Below are 14,318 nucleotides of genomic sequence, written 5' to 3'. Positions count from 1 at the left end.
AGCGTATATTCCAACTCCGAGAGGCTTGCACCAGTCCATAAACGGATCGCTGGAGCTTGCACACTTTGTTAGCACCTTTTGGATCGACAAAACCTTCTGGTTGCATCATATACAACTCTTCTTTAAGATATCCATTAAGGAATGCAGTTTTGACATCCATTTGCCAAATTTCATAATCATAAAATGCGGCAATTGCTAACATGATTCGGACAGACTTAAGCATCGCTACGGGTGAGAAGGTCTCACCGTAGTCAACTTCTTGAACTTGTCGAAAACCTTTCGCAACAAGTGGAGGTTTGTAGATAGTAACATTATCGTCAACGTCAGTCTTCTTCCACTACAAGAAACAGTTAATTTGTCGTCTGTGGATCACAGACGGCAAAGACCTAAATCCAGATGGCAAAGATTTTGCCGTCAGGAAGCAGACGGCAAAGTCAGACGGCAAAGTCGAAGCGGCAAAGAATACTTTGCCATCAACTTTTCATCGGACAGACGGCAAAGACTTTGCCGTCAGCCAAACATCAGATTTGCCGTCAATCGAATAAATTACAGACGGCAAAGAAAAGCATCTTTGCCATCAGCCAAACGCCATCTTTGCCGTCAACCTCATACATCACAGACGGCATAGAAATATTTTTTAATCAAATAAAAAATAAACCCACAGTGCATAGGTGAGATCAGCTAGCAAATATTTCACGGGATGGTCGACACGGTCAAGGAAACCCCACTACCAATCTTCGTATACAATACACATTATCGATATTTCCAGATTGACAAAAACCCACAAGATATACCAGACTAGATTGTACACAATACACATTATACAATACGGAGTACTGCATGTCTACATCACAATACACAACAATATTACACATGAATATCTTCTGGATCCACCGCGGCTTCGATCTGGTGGAGACGAACAAGCGCTTCTCGATCCGCCACTCCTCTATCTGTGTAGGCCACTACAGGACGCGCTCGATCTGGTGGCGCCAGCACCGGCGTCGGCCGGTGGCAGGGGCGGAGGCGGGCTCCAGCGGGCGGACGGCGCTCGCGGACACAGGCGAAGGCGGGCGGACGCGGGCGCGTGGCTGAGGCGGGCGGCGCGCGGCCGGTTGCGCGGGCAGAGGAGGGCGGGCGGCGCGCGGCCGGTGGCATGGGCGGAGGCGGGCTCCGGTGGCGCTGCGGAGGCTGAGGCGGAGGTGGGCTCCGGTAGAGCGGCGGGGTGGAGGCGGGCTCTGGTGGCGCGGCGGAGGCGGACGGCGCGCGACGGGGGACGGGGCGTGGAAGCCGGCAGGGGCGACGGGGGATGGGGCATGGGCCGGTGGCGCCAGGGCTGAGAGGAAGGGGCAGGGGCCGGTGGCGCCGGGGGTTGAGAGGAAAGGGCAGGGGTCAGTGGGCTAGGTGGGGGCCGGCAGACGAGGTGGTGTCGGGCGCCGGCTCGCTGTGGATCGAGAGCAGAGAGAGGTACGAGAGAGAAGGGAGAGAGATCGTGGTGAGGGTGGGTGCGGGAGGATAAGGAAGAGAGAGAGAGAGTGGTGGGGCGCGTGGGGCGTGGGGTGGGGCGCTGTAGGGAGCTGGGGATGAGTGGAGTGGATCATGCCATGTCATCGATCCATGTGATCAATCCCCGTCTTGTGTTTCTTCTTTGCCGTCTGAAAAAAACGTAGACGCAAAAGAGCTCAGTTTGTTGTCTGCTAATAAAAACACACACGGCAAAGATTCTTTGCCGTCTGTGAAAACAAAAACTGACGGCAAAGATTCTTTGCCATCTGTGATTTGTTTCACAGATGGCAAAGTGCTCTCTTTGTCGTCTGTGTTTTTTTCGTAGACGGTAAAGTATATTTTGTCGTCAATTTTCTTTGTCGTCTGGTGATGACAGCAAATCTTTCTTTGACGTCTTGCCCGACGAAAAGCTGACGGCAAAAATGTCCCCTGACGGCAAGTTAGCTGTTTCCCGTAGTGTTCTTGAAGATCCATTTATTCTCTATGACTTGCTGATCATCGGGCAAGTCAACCAAAGTCCATACTTTGTTCTCATACATGGATCCCATCTCATATTTCATGGCCTCAAGCCATTTTGTGGGATCTGGGCTCATCATCGCTTCCTCATAGTTCGTAGGTTCGTCATGGTCAAGTAACATGACCTCCAGAATAGGATTACCGTACCACTCTGGTGCGCATCTTACTCTGGTTGACCTACGAGGTTCGGTAGTAACTTGATCTGAAGTTACATGATCATCATCATTAGCTTCCTCACTAATTGGTGTAGGAGTCACATGAACTGATTTCTGTGATGAACTATTTTCCAATAAGGGAGTAGGTATAGTTACCTCATCAAGTTCTACTTTCCTCCCACCCACTTCTTTCGAGAGAAACTCCATCTCTAGAAAGGATTCATTCTTAGCAACGAATATCTTGCCTTCGGATCTGTGATAGAAGGTGTACCCAACATCTCTTTTGGGATCCTATGAAGACACATCTCTCCGATTTGGGTTCGAGCTTATCAGGTTGAAGCTTTTTTCACGTAAGCATCGCAGCCCCAAACTTTAAGAAACGACAACTTGGGTTTCTTGCCAAACCACAGTTCATAAGGTGTCGGCTCAATGGATTTAGATGGTGCCCTATTTAACGTGAATGCAGCCGTCTCTAAAGCATAACCCCAAAACGATAGCAGAAAATCTGTAAGAGACATCATAGATCGCACCATATCTAATAAAGTGCGGTTACAACGTTCGGACACACCATTACGCTGTGGTGTTCTGGGTGGCATGAGTTGCGAAACTATTCCGCATTGTTTCAAATGAAGACCAAACTCGTAACTCAAATATTCTCCTCCATGATCAGATCGCAGAAACTTTATTTTCTTGTTATGATGATTTTCCACTTCACTCTGAAATTCTTTGAACTTTTCAAATGTTTCAGACTTATGTTTCATCAAGTAGATATACCCATGTCTGCTCAAATCATGTGTGAAGGTCAGAAAATAACGATACCCGCCGCGAGCCTCAATATTCATCGGACCGCATACATCAGTATGTATTATTTCCAATAAATCTGTTGCTCGCTCCGTTGTTCCGGAGAAACGAGTTTTAGTCATCTTGCCCATGAGGCATGGTTCACAAGTACCAAGTGATTCATAATCAAGTGATTCCAAAAGTCCATCAGTATGGAGTTTCTTCATGCGCTTTATACCAATGTGACCCAAACAGTAGTGCCACAAATAAATTGCACTATCATTATCAACTCTTCATCTTTTGGCTTCAATATTATGAATATGTGTATCACTACTATCGAGTTTCAACAAAAATAGACCACTCTTCAAGGGTGCATGACCATAAAAGATATTACTCATATAAATAGAACAACCATTATTCTCATATTTAAATGAATAACCGTCTCGCATCAAACAAGATCCAGATATAATGTTCATGCTTAACGCTGGCACCAAATAACAATTATTGAGGTCTAAAACTAATCCCGAAGGTAGATGTAGAGGTAGCGTGCCGACGGCGATCACATCGACTTTGGAACCATTTCCCACGCGCATCGTCACCTCGTCCTTAGCCAATCTTCGCTTAATCCGTAGTCCATGTTTTGAGTTGCAAATATTAGCAACAGAACCAGTATCAAATACCCAGGCACTACTGCGAGCATTAGTAAGGTACACTTCCATAACATGTATATCACATATACCATTGTTCACTTTGCCATCCTTCTTATCTGCCAAATACTTGGGGCAGTTCCGCTTCCAGTGACCAGTCCCTTTGCAGTAGAAGCACTCAGTCTCAGGCTTAGGTCCAGACTTGGGCTTCTTCACTTGAGCAGCAACTTGCTTGCCATTCTTCTTGAAGTTCCCCTTCTTCCCTTTACCCTTTTTCTTGAAACTGGTGGTCTTGTTGACCATCAGCACTTGATGCTCCTTCTTGATTTCTACCTCCACAGCCTTTAGCATTGCGAAGAGCTCAGGAATTGTCTTATCCATCCCTTGCATATTATAGTTCATCACGAAGCTTTTGTAGCTTGGTGGCAGAGATTGAAGAACTTTGTCAATGACACTATCAACCGGAAGATTAACTCCCAGCTGAGTCAAGTGATTATGATACCCAGACATTTTGAGTATATGTTCACTGACAAAACTATTCTCCTCCATTTTACAGCTATAGAACTTATTGGAGACTTCATATCTCTCAATCTGGGCATTTGCTTGAAATATTAACTTCAACTCCTGGAACATCTCATATGCTCCATGACGTTCAAAACGTCGTTGAAGTCCCGGTTCTAAGCCGTAAAGCATGGCACACTGAACTATCGAGTAGTCATCAGCTTTGCTCTGCCAGGCGTTCACAACGACCGCCGTTGCTCCTGCAGCGGGTCTTGCACCTAGCGGTGCTTCCAGGACGTAATTCTTCTGTGCAGCAATGAGGATAATCCTCAAGTTACGGACCCAGTCCGTGTAGTTGCTACCATCATCTTTCAACTTAGCTTTCTCTAGGAACGCATTAAAATTCAAAGGAACAGTAGCACGGGCCATTGATCTACAACAACATAGACATGCAAAATACTATCAGGTACTAAGTTCATGATAAATTAAAGTTCAATTAATCATATTACTTAAGAACTCCCACTTAGATAGACATCCCTCTAATCATCTAAGTGATCACGTGATCCAAATCAACTAAACCATGTCCGATCATCACGTGAGATGGAGAAGTTTTCAATGGTGAACATCACTATGTTGATCATATCTACTATATGATTCACGCTCGACCTTTTGGTCTCAGTGTTCCGAGGCCATATCTGCATATGCTAGGCTCGTCAAGTTTAACCCGAGTATTCTGCGCATGCAAAACTGGCTTGCACCCGTTGTATGTGAACGTAGAGCTTATCACACCCGATCATCACGTGGTGTCTCGGCACGACAAACTGTAGCAACGGTGCATACTCAGGGAGAACACTTGTACCTTGAAATTTATTGAGAGATCATCTTATAATGCTACCGCCGAACTAAGCAAAATAAGATGCATAAAGGATAAACACCACATGCAATCAATATAAGTGATATGATATGGCCATCATCATCTTGTGCCTTTGATCTCCATCTCCAAAGCACCGTCATGATCACCATCGTCACTGGCTTGACACCTTGATCTCCATCGAAGCATCGTTGTCGTGTCGCCAACTATTGCTATCACTACTATCGCTACCGCTTAGTGATGAAGTAAAGCAATTACATGGCGATTGCATTGCATACAATAAAGCGACAACCATATGGCTCCTGCCAGTTGCCGATAACTCTGTTACAAAACATGATCATCTCATACAACAATTTATATCATCACGTCTTGACCATATCACATCACAACATGCCCTGCAAAAACAAGTTAGACGTCCTCTACTTTGTTATTGCAAGTTTTACGTGGCTGCTACGGGCTTGGCAAGAACCGTTCTTATCTACGCATCAAATCCACAACGATTTTTTGTCAAGTGTGCTGCTTTAACCTTCAACAAGGACCGGGCGTAGTCACACTCGATTCAACTAAAGTTGAAGAAACAGACACCCACTAGCCACCTGTGTGCGAAGCACGTCGGTAGGACCAGTCTCACGTAAGCATACGTGTAATGTCGGTCTGAGCCGCTTCATCCAACAATACCGCCGAATCAAAGTATGACATGTTGGTAAGCAGTATGACTATTATCGCCCACAACTCTTTGTGTTCTACTCATGCATATAACATCTACGCATAGACCTGGCTCGGATGCCACTGTTGGGGAGCGCAGTATTTCAAAAAATTTACCTACGATCACGCAAGATCTATCTATGTGATGCATAGCAACGAGCGGGAGAGTGTGTCCACGTACCCTCGTAGATCGAAAGCGGAAGCGTTAAGTAACGCGGTTGATGTAGTCGACCGTCTTCGCGATCCAACCGATCAAGTACCGAACGCACGGCACCTCCGTGATCTGCACACGTTCAGCTCGGTGACGTCCCTCGAACTCTTGATCCAGCTGAGGCCGAGGGAGAGTTTAGTAAGCACGACGGTGTGATGACGGTGATGATGAAGTTACCGACGCAGGCCTTCGCCTAAGCACTACAACGATATGACCGACGTGGAAGCCTGTGGAGGGGGGCACCGCACACGGCTAAAACAACTTTTGATTTGTGTGTCTATGGGGTGCCCCCCTCCCCCGTATATAAAGGAGGGGAGGAGGAGAGGGCCGGCCCTCATAGGGCGCGCCCAAGGGGGGGAGTCCTACTCCCAGTAGGAGTAGGTTTCCCCCCTTCCCTAGTTGGAGTAGGAGAAGAAGGAAGAGGGAGAGGGAGAGAAGGAAAGGGGGGGGGGGGTGGCCCCCCACCCCAATTCGGATTGGGCTTAGGGGCGCGCCCTCCACCTGGCCGCCTCCTCCTCTCTTCCACTAAGGCCCAATAAGGCCCATTGACTCCCAGAGGGGTTCCGGTAACCTCCTGGTACTCCGGAAAATGCCCGAACTCATATGAAACCTTTCCGGTGTCCAAACATAGCCTTCCAATATATCAATCTTTATGTCCTAACCATTTCAAGACTCCTCGTCATGTCCGTGATCACATCTGGGCCTCCAAACAACCTTTGGTACATCGAAACACATAAACTCATAATACCGACCGTCATCGAACGTTAAGTGCAGACCCTACGGGTTCGAGAACTATGTAGACATGACCGAGACACATCTCCGGTCAATAACCAATAGCGGAACCTGGATGTTCATATTTGCTCCCACATATTCTACGAAGATCTTTATTGGTCAAACCGCATAACAACATATGTTGTTCCCTTTGTCATCGGTATGTTGCTTGCCCGAGATTTGATCGTCGGTATCTCAATACCTAGTTCAATCTCGTTACCGGCAAGTCTCTTTACTCGTTCCGTAATGCATCATCCCGTAACTAACTCATTAGTCACATTGCTTGCAAGGCTTATAGTGATGTGCATTACCGAGAGGGCCCAGAGATACCTCTCCGACAATCGGAGTGACAAATCCTAATCTCAATCTATGCCAACTCAGCAAACACCATCGGAGACACCTGTAGAGCATCTTTATAATCACCCAGTTACGTTGTGACGTTTGATAGCACACAAAGTGTTCCTCCCGTATTCGGGAGTTGCATAATCTCATAGTCATAGGAACATGTATAAGTCATGAAGAAAGCAATAGCAACAACCTAAACGATCATCATGCTAAGCTAACGGATGGGTCTTGTCAATCACATCATTCTCTAATGATGTGATCCCATTAATCAAATGGCAACTCATGTATATGGCTAGGAAACTTAACCATCTTTGATTAACGAGCTAGTCAAGTAGAGGCATACTAGTGACACTCTGTTTGTCTATGTATTCACACATGTACTAAGTTTCCGGTTAATACAATTCTAGCATGAATATTAAACATTTATCATGATATAAGGAAATATAAATAACAACTTTATTATTGCCTCTAGGGCATATTTCCTTAAAGATAATGGTAAATCGGTAAGAGACATCATAAATAGCACCATATCCTATAAAGTACGGTTACGACATTCGGAAACACCATTACTCTGTCGTGTTCCAGGTGGCGTGAGTTGTGAAACTATTCCACATTGTTTTAAATGAAGTCTAAACTCATAACTCAAATATTCGCCTCCGCGATCAGATCGTAGAATCTTTATTTTTTTGTTACGATGATTCTCCACTTTATTCTGAAATTCTTTGAACTTTTCAGATGTTTCAGACTTGTGTTTCATCAAGTAGATATACCCATATCTTCTCAAATCATCTGTGAAGGTCAGAAAATAACGATACCCGCCGCGAGCCTCAACACTCATCGGACCGCATGCATCGGATGTATTATTTCCAATAAGTCAGTGGCTCGCTCCATTGTTCCGGAGAACGGAGTTTTAGTCATCTTGCCCATGAGGCATGGTTCGCATGTATCAAATGATTCATAATCAAGTGATTCCAAAAGTCCATCCGCATGGAGTTTCTTCATGCGCTTTACACCAATATGACCTAAACGGCAGTGCCACAAGTATGTTGCACTATCATTATCAACTTTGTATCTTTTGGCATCAATATTATGAATATGTGTATCACTATGACCGAGTTTCAATAAACCATTTATTTTGAGTGTATGACCATAGAAGGTTTTATTCATGTAAACAGAATAACAATTATTCTTTGACTTAAATGAATAATCGTATTGCAATAAACATGATCCAGTCATATTCATGCTAAACGCAAATACCAAATAACATTTATTTAGGTCCAACACTAATCCCGAAGGTAGAGGGAGTGTGCGATGGTGATCTTATCAATCTTGAAATCACTTCCAACACACATCGTCACTTCGCCCTCAACTAGTCTATGTTCATTTTGTAACTCCTGTTTCGAGTTACTAATCTTTGCAACTGAACCGGTATCAAATACCCAGGGGCTACTATGAACACTAGTTAAGTACACATCAATAACATGTATATCAAATATACCTTTGTTCACTTTGCCATCCTTTTTATCTGCCAAGCATTTGGGGCAGTTCCGTTTCCAGTGACCATTCCCTTTGCAGTAGAAGCACACAGTTTCAGGCTTAGGTCCAGTTTTGGGCTTCTTCACGGGAGTGGCAACTTGCTTGACAGTCTTCTTGAAGTTCCCTATCTTTCCCTTGCCCTCTTTTCTTGAAACTAGTGGTCTGGTTAACCATCAACACTTGATGCTCTTTCTTGATTTCTACCTTCGCTGATTTCAGCATCGCGAAGAGCTTGGGAATCGTTTTCGTCATCCCTTGCATATTATAGTTCATCACGAAGTTCTAATAACTTGGTGATAGTGACTAGAGAACTCTATCAATCACTATCTTATCTGGAAGATTAGCTCCCACTTGATTCAAGCGATTGTAGTACCTAGACATTCTGAGCACATGCTCACTAGTTGAGCTATTATCCTCCATCTTGTAGGCAAAGTATTTCCAGAGGTCTCATACCTCTCGACATGGGCATGAGTCTGAAATACCAATTTCAACTCTTGGAACATCTCATATGCTCTGTGGCGTTCAAAACGTTTTTGAAGTCACGGTTCTAAGCCGTAAAGCATGGTGCACTAAACAATCAAGTAGTCATCATACCGAGCTTGTCAAATGTTCATAACGTCTGCATCTGCTCCTGCAATAGGTCTGTCACATAGCGGTGCATCAAGGACATAATTCTTCTGTGCAGCAACGAGGATAATCCTCAGATCACGGATCCAGTCCGCATCATTTCTACTATCATCTTTCAACTTAGTTTTCTCTAGGAACATATCAAAAATAAAACAGGGGAGCTATACACGAGCTCTTGATCTATAACATAGATATGCACATACTATCAGGACTAAGTTCATGATAAATTAAGTTAAATTAATCATATTACTTAAGAACTCCCACTTAGATAGGCATCCTTCTAGTCATCTAAATGATCACGTGATCCATATCAACTAAACCATGTCCGATCATCACGTGAGATGGAGTAGTCTTCAATGGTGAACATCTCTATGTTGATCATATTTACTATATGATTCATGTTCGACCTTTTCGGTCTCCAGTGTTCCGAGGCCATGTCTGTACATGCACGGCTAATAATGTTTGTTGTGTGTTCTAGCGGTGCCCCCCTCCCTCGTATATATAGGTTGGAGGGGAGGAGAGGCAGCCAAGGGGGCGCCCCAAGTAGGAGGAATCCTACTTGGGGTCCTCCCAATTCGGCCTCCCCCCTTTCCTATTCCTATTCGGAGTAGGAAGGGAAGAGGGGGAAGGGGGGTCCTATTCCTTTTTTTCCTTTCCTTCTTCCCCTTTCCTTCCCCAATTTGGCCAGACCATATGGGGGGCGCACCAGCCCCTTTGTGGCTGGTGTGTTTCCCCTCTTGGCCCATTAGGCCCATATAGCTTGTCGGGGGTTGCCCGGAACCCCTTCCGGTGACCCGATACGTACCCGGTACCCCCAGAACACTTCCGGTGTACGAATACTATCGTCCTATATTTGAATCTTTACCTCTCGACCATTTCGAGACTCCTCGTCATGTCCGTGATCTCATCCGGGACTCCGAACAACATTCGGTCACCAAATCACATAACTCATATAATACAACGTTAAGCGTGCGGACCCTACGGGTTCGAGAACTATGTAGACATGAACAAGACACCTCTCCGGTCAATAACCAATAGCGGAACCTGGAAGTTCATATTGGTTCCTACATATTCTACGAAGATCTTTATCGGTCAAGCCGTAATGACAACATACATTATTCCCTTTGTCATCGGTATGTTACTTGCCCGAGATTCGATCGTCGGTAACTTCATACCTAGTTCAATCTCTTTACCGGCAAGTCTCTTTACTCGTTCCGTAATGCATCATCCCGCAACTAACTCATTAGTCACAATGCTTGCAAGGCTTATCATGATGCGCATTACCGAGAGGGCCCAGAGATACCTCTCCGATACTCGGAGTGAAAAATCCTAATCTCGATCTATGCCAACCCAACAAACACCTTCGGAGATACCTGTAGAGCATCTTTATAATCACCCAGTTACGTTGTGACGTTTGATATCACACAAGGTATTCCTCCGGTATCCGTGAGTTGCATAATCTCATAGTCAAAGGAATATGTATATGACATGAAGAAAGCTATAGCAATAAAACTGAACGATCAACATGCTAAGCTAACGGATGGGCCTTTTCCATCACATCATTCTCCTAATGATGTGATCTCTTTCATCAAATGACAACACATGTCTATGGTTAGGAAACTTAATCATCTTTTATTAACGAGCCAGTCTAGTAGAGGCTTACTAGGGACATGGTGTTTTGTCTATGTATCCACACATGTATCAAGTTTCCGGTTAATACAATTCTAGCATGAATAATAAACATTTATCATGATATAAGGAAATACAAAATAACAACTTTATTATTGCCTCTAGAGCATATTTCCTTCAAACATATATCAAGTGACTTAATATAATACCCCATTGTCACCACGGGTATCCACATACGAGACAAAAATCAAGTGATCTCAAATCCAATATTCAATCCAACATAACGAAACCTCAAAGAGCAAGACTCAATTCATCACAACAAGATAGAGTGGAGAAAACACAATACGGCCCGACTATATGAACAAAGCTCATGGTACATCAAGATCGTGCCAAATCAAGATCACGAGAGAAGAGAGAGAGAGAGAGAGAGATCAAACACATAGCTACTGATACATACCCTCAACCCCGAGGGTGAACTACTCCCTCCTCGTCATGGAGACCTCCGAGATGATGAAGATGGCCTCTGGTGATGATTTCCCCCTCCAGTAGGGTGCCGAAAAAGGGCTCTAGATGGGATCTCTTCAGAACAAAGGCTTGTGGCGCCGGAGCAGAAGTTCTAGGATTCTTTCTGGGGTTTCTGTATTTATAGAAATTTTTGGCATCGGTTTCTCATCAAGGGGCCCCATAAGGGACCGAGAAGCTCGGACGGTGAGGCCTACCCCCTAGGGCGCGCCCCCTGAGCTTGTCACTCCCCTGGACTTCGTCTAGTCCAGCTCTCAGGCTTCAGGGTTCTCTTTTGCTCCATAAAAAATCACAGTAAATTTTCAACCCAATCTAAGAATTTCTATTTCTGCACAAAAATAACACCATGGTAGTTCTGCTGAAAACAGCGTCAGGCCGGGTTAGTTTCATTCAAATCGTATAAAAATACACCAAAACCATATAAAATTGTTGTAAACATGGCATGAATACTTCATAAATTATAGATACGTTGGCGACGTATCAGCAGGCCACCGCCGGCAGGGCGGTCGCGTCGGACGCAGACCCGACTGAGCAGGAGGCGCTGCTCGAGTCCTACCGCTCCGCCTGCGAGATTCGCCTCGCCAGCTGGCGGTACCGGCAACGGGTGGCGGAGGTGGCGGCCGCCGGCAAGGAGTGCGACGACGAGGCGGGCGAGGCATTGTTCGGCGAGACCAACGAGGAGGACATCGCCGAGGCCGTGCCCCGGCGCCACGACCACGAAGAAGTCGGCACGTCCGCGGGTGCCGCCGGCAACGAGGAAGAGTAGTGCGCGGTAGGTCGCCGTCGCTCGTGTCCCAAGAAGGCCACCATTCTCCCGTCGACGCCAAGCTTGGTGGGCTGAGCATCTTCGGCCGTTAGTTGCTTGGCGGCAATGTGGAGGCGGACAAACTTCCCGGGCCTCCAGAGACGGATGTTACGGAGGCATAGCTGGAAAGGCGAAGTTTCAGTTCTTTTGGTTCATGTCCGGACATGGGGAACAGCCGCCGACGACCATTTAGACCTAGCCAGACGAGCTCCGCTTAGTTGATGTAAATGTAATGAAATCCGTCAAGCTCAAATGAAATCCATGATGTTTATATGAAATCCGGCCGTGTTTATATAAAATCCGGTCATGTTTAATCGAATTTCGTCCGATTAGTTTGAGTTGTCAAAATGTACGCGGCTAGTGTCGGATGTCATCTTCGTCGCATCCGTATCCGTGCACTGATCTTCTGTGCACATACGGATGCAGGTGAAAATTTATGGGGTGCCATGCCCTAAGAACAAAGACCACGACTCGGTGTACGTTCCTCCCAGTCCATAAGTACCCCACTCAGACTCACAGTTCAAATTACAAAGTCAATGCCAGCAAGCTCCAGCACCCTCCGCCCTCCAGCACCCTCTCGGCCCTCCAACTCCAAGATCTGAATCAAGAAAACCGCCGGCGATGGGCTGCTTGGGCCGGTGCTGGGACAAATGCAAGTGGCCACTAGCGTGCTTCCCGCCCTCGCCGCCGTCATCATCATCGTCGTCATGGTCGCCGCCTACAGCTTCGCCATCCAGCCATCCATCACCGTCGAGGACGCCTCGCTGGCCAGGTTCGCGCTGGCGACCACCCCGACGACGTCGCTCGGGTACAACCTCTCGCTGCGGCTCGTCGTCCGCAACCGGAACTGGGCGACGACCATGAAGAACACGGAGCCGCTGGAGGCGGCGTACATGTTCGACGGGCAGCAGTTCGACCGCGTGCAGGTCGCCGACAAGGGCGACAAGCACGGCCCCAGGAAGACGCGGGTGTACCGCCTCGTCACGGGCCAGGAGAGCGGCTACGTGTCGCTGGGCAACGCCGGCGTCGCCGCGTACAAGGACCAGAACAAGACCGGGGAGTTCGAGCTGGAGGTGGCGGTCACCGGCGAGGTGCGGTACACGCTGCAGCTGAAGAAGAACAAGCTGGCGGGGACCTGCAAGCTCAAGCTGAAGCTCGACTCGCCGGCGACGGCCGCCGTGGTGTTCGAGAAGGTGAAATGCAAGCTCGAGAAGGAGAAGAAGGACAAGGAGTAGTTAATTTGCTAGCTACTGTGTACTGTATGGTTTTCATCCAAAGTTCCAAGCAATCTCTGGCGGCCGGTTGCCAACTTGCCATATCGAGTAGTTGTAGTACTTCTCATTATTTGATTCCTTCCTTATCCTTATGTAAAAAGATTTTCGATGGTGAATCTTGGTTGCTAGTGTTTGAAATTTACATGTGCTATGTTTCCCCTTTTTTTGTGGCTACAAGATGTGAATAGCTAGATGGTAGTCCCTCCATTACAAATTACGATGTCTTGGATATTTTAATGAGAACTACTATATACGCACTGAAATACTGAAATGAGTGAACAAACACATTAAAACATGTCTATATAAATTCGATTCAGGAAAAAATTGTGTTTACAAACACTATAAGATGTTCTGCACATTTCAATATGAACTATACAGACTGAAATGAGTAAACAAACACACTAAATCATGCCTATATACATTCGATTCTGGAAAAAATTAGGACATCTTATTTTTGTGAACGGAGAAAGTAGCATTTAACCATATTTTTTTGAAGATGGTATTATAAATGTTAATGTATTTTCTGGTATAATGGGTCAAATTCCACGAAGTTTGACATCGAATAAATGTAACATGCAATACCCCTTATATTTTAGAGGAGTGAATATAGTATGCACGGTACTATCCCGCGTCGAATGGGAGAAAGCGTCGTCCCAGCTTGTCAAGAGCTAGTACAGCCCTCTTGCCAGAAAAAAAAAAATAGCTAGCACAGCCATGCACTGTTCGTGTCAGACATGTTAGAACGAACGATTTTTTATTGTTCTAATTTGGAACCGAATGACTTCTTTCTTTATCACCAGCTCTCCCAGGCACACATGGGCACTCCGGTCCGTTTGGCTCGTGGCCAACCCAACCGATTTAAAGGCGCGCAGGTTTCGCCGAAACTACAGCCCGCGTCTGTCCATACTGGCCCGCAGCCC

General features: G+C 46.1%; 1 protein-coding gene across 1 annotated transcript; it reads left to right on the top strand.

Annotated features, from left to right (window-relative positions):
* The first annotated feature begins 12,629 nt into the window (after positions 1–12,629).
* On the top strand, positions 12,630–13,536 carry LOC109741263 (uncharacterized). The gene has a single exon (XM_045230528.1). The coding sequence runs from the start codon at positions 12,775–12,777 to the stop codon at positions 13,357–13,359; it is 585 nt and encodes a 194-aa protein (XP_045086463.1). The 5' UTR covers positions 12,630–12,774; the 3' UTR covers positions 13,360–13,536.
* Positions 13,537–14,318: the final 782 nt, after the last annotated feature.

Source organism: Aegilops tauschii, chromosome 6 (assembly GCF_002575655.3).
Source record: "Aegilops tauschii subsp. strangulata cultivar AL8/78 chromosome 6, Aet v6.0, whole genome shotgun sequence".
Classification (NCBI taxonomy): Eukaryota; Viridiplantae; Streptophyta; class Magnoliopsida; order Poales; family Poaceae; genus Aegilops; species Aegilops tauschii.
The sequence above is the reverse complement of the archived record's forward strand: the minus strand, read 5'-3'. Positions and strand labels throughout refer to the sequence as shown.

What these genes read in the sequence shown, in the direction of transcription:
- LOC109741263 (XM_045230528.1), top strand. Translation starts at nt 12,775, where the DNA reads ATGCAAGTGGCCACTAGCGTGCTTCCCGCCCTCGCCGCCGTCATCATC.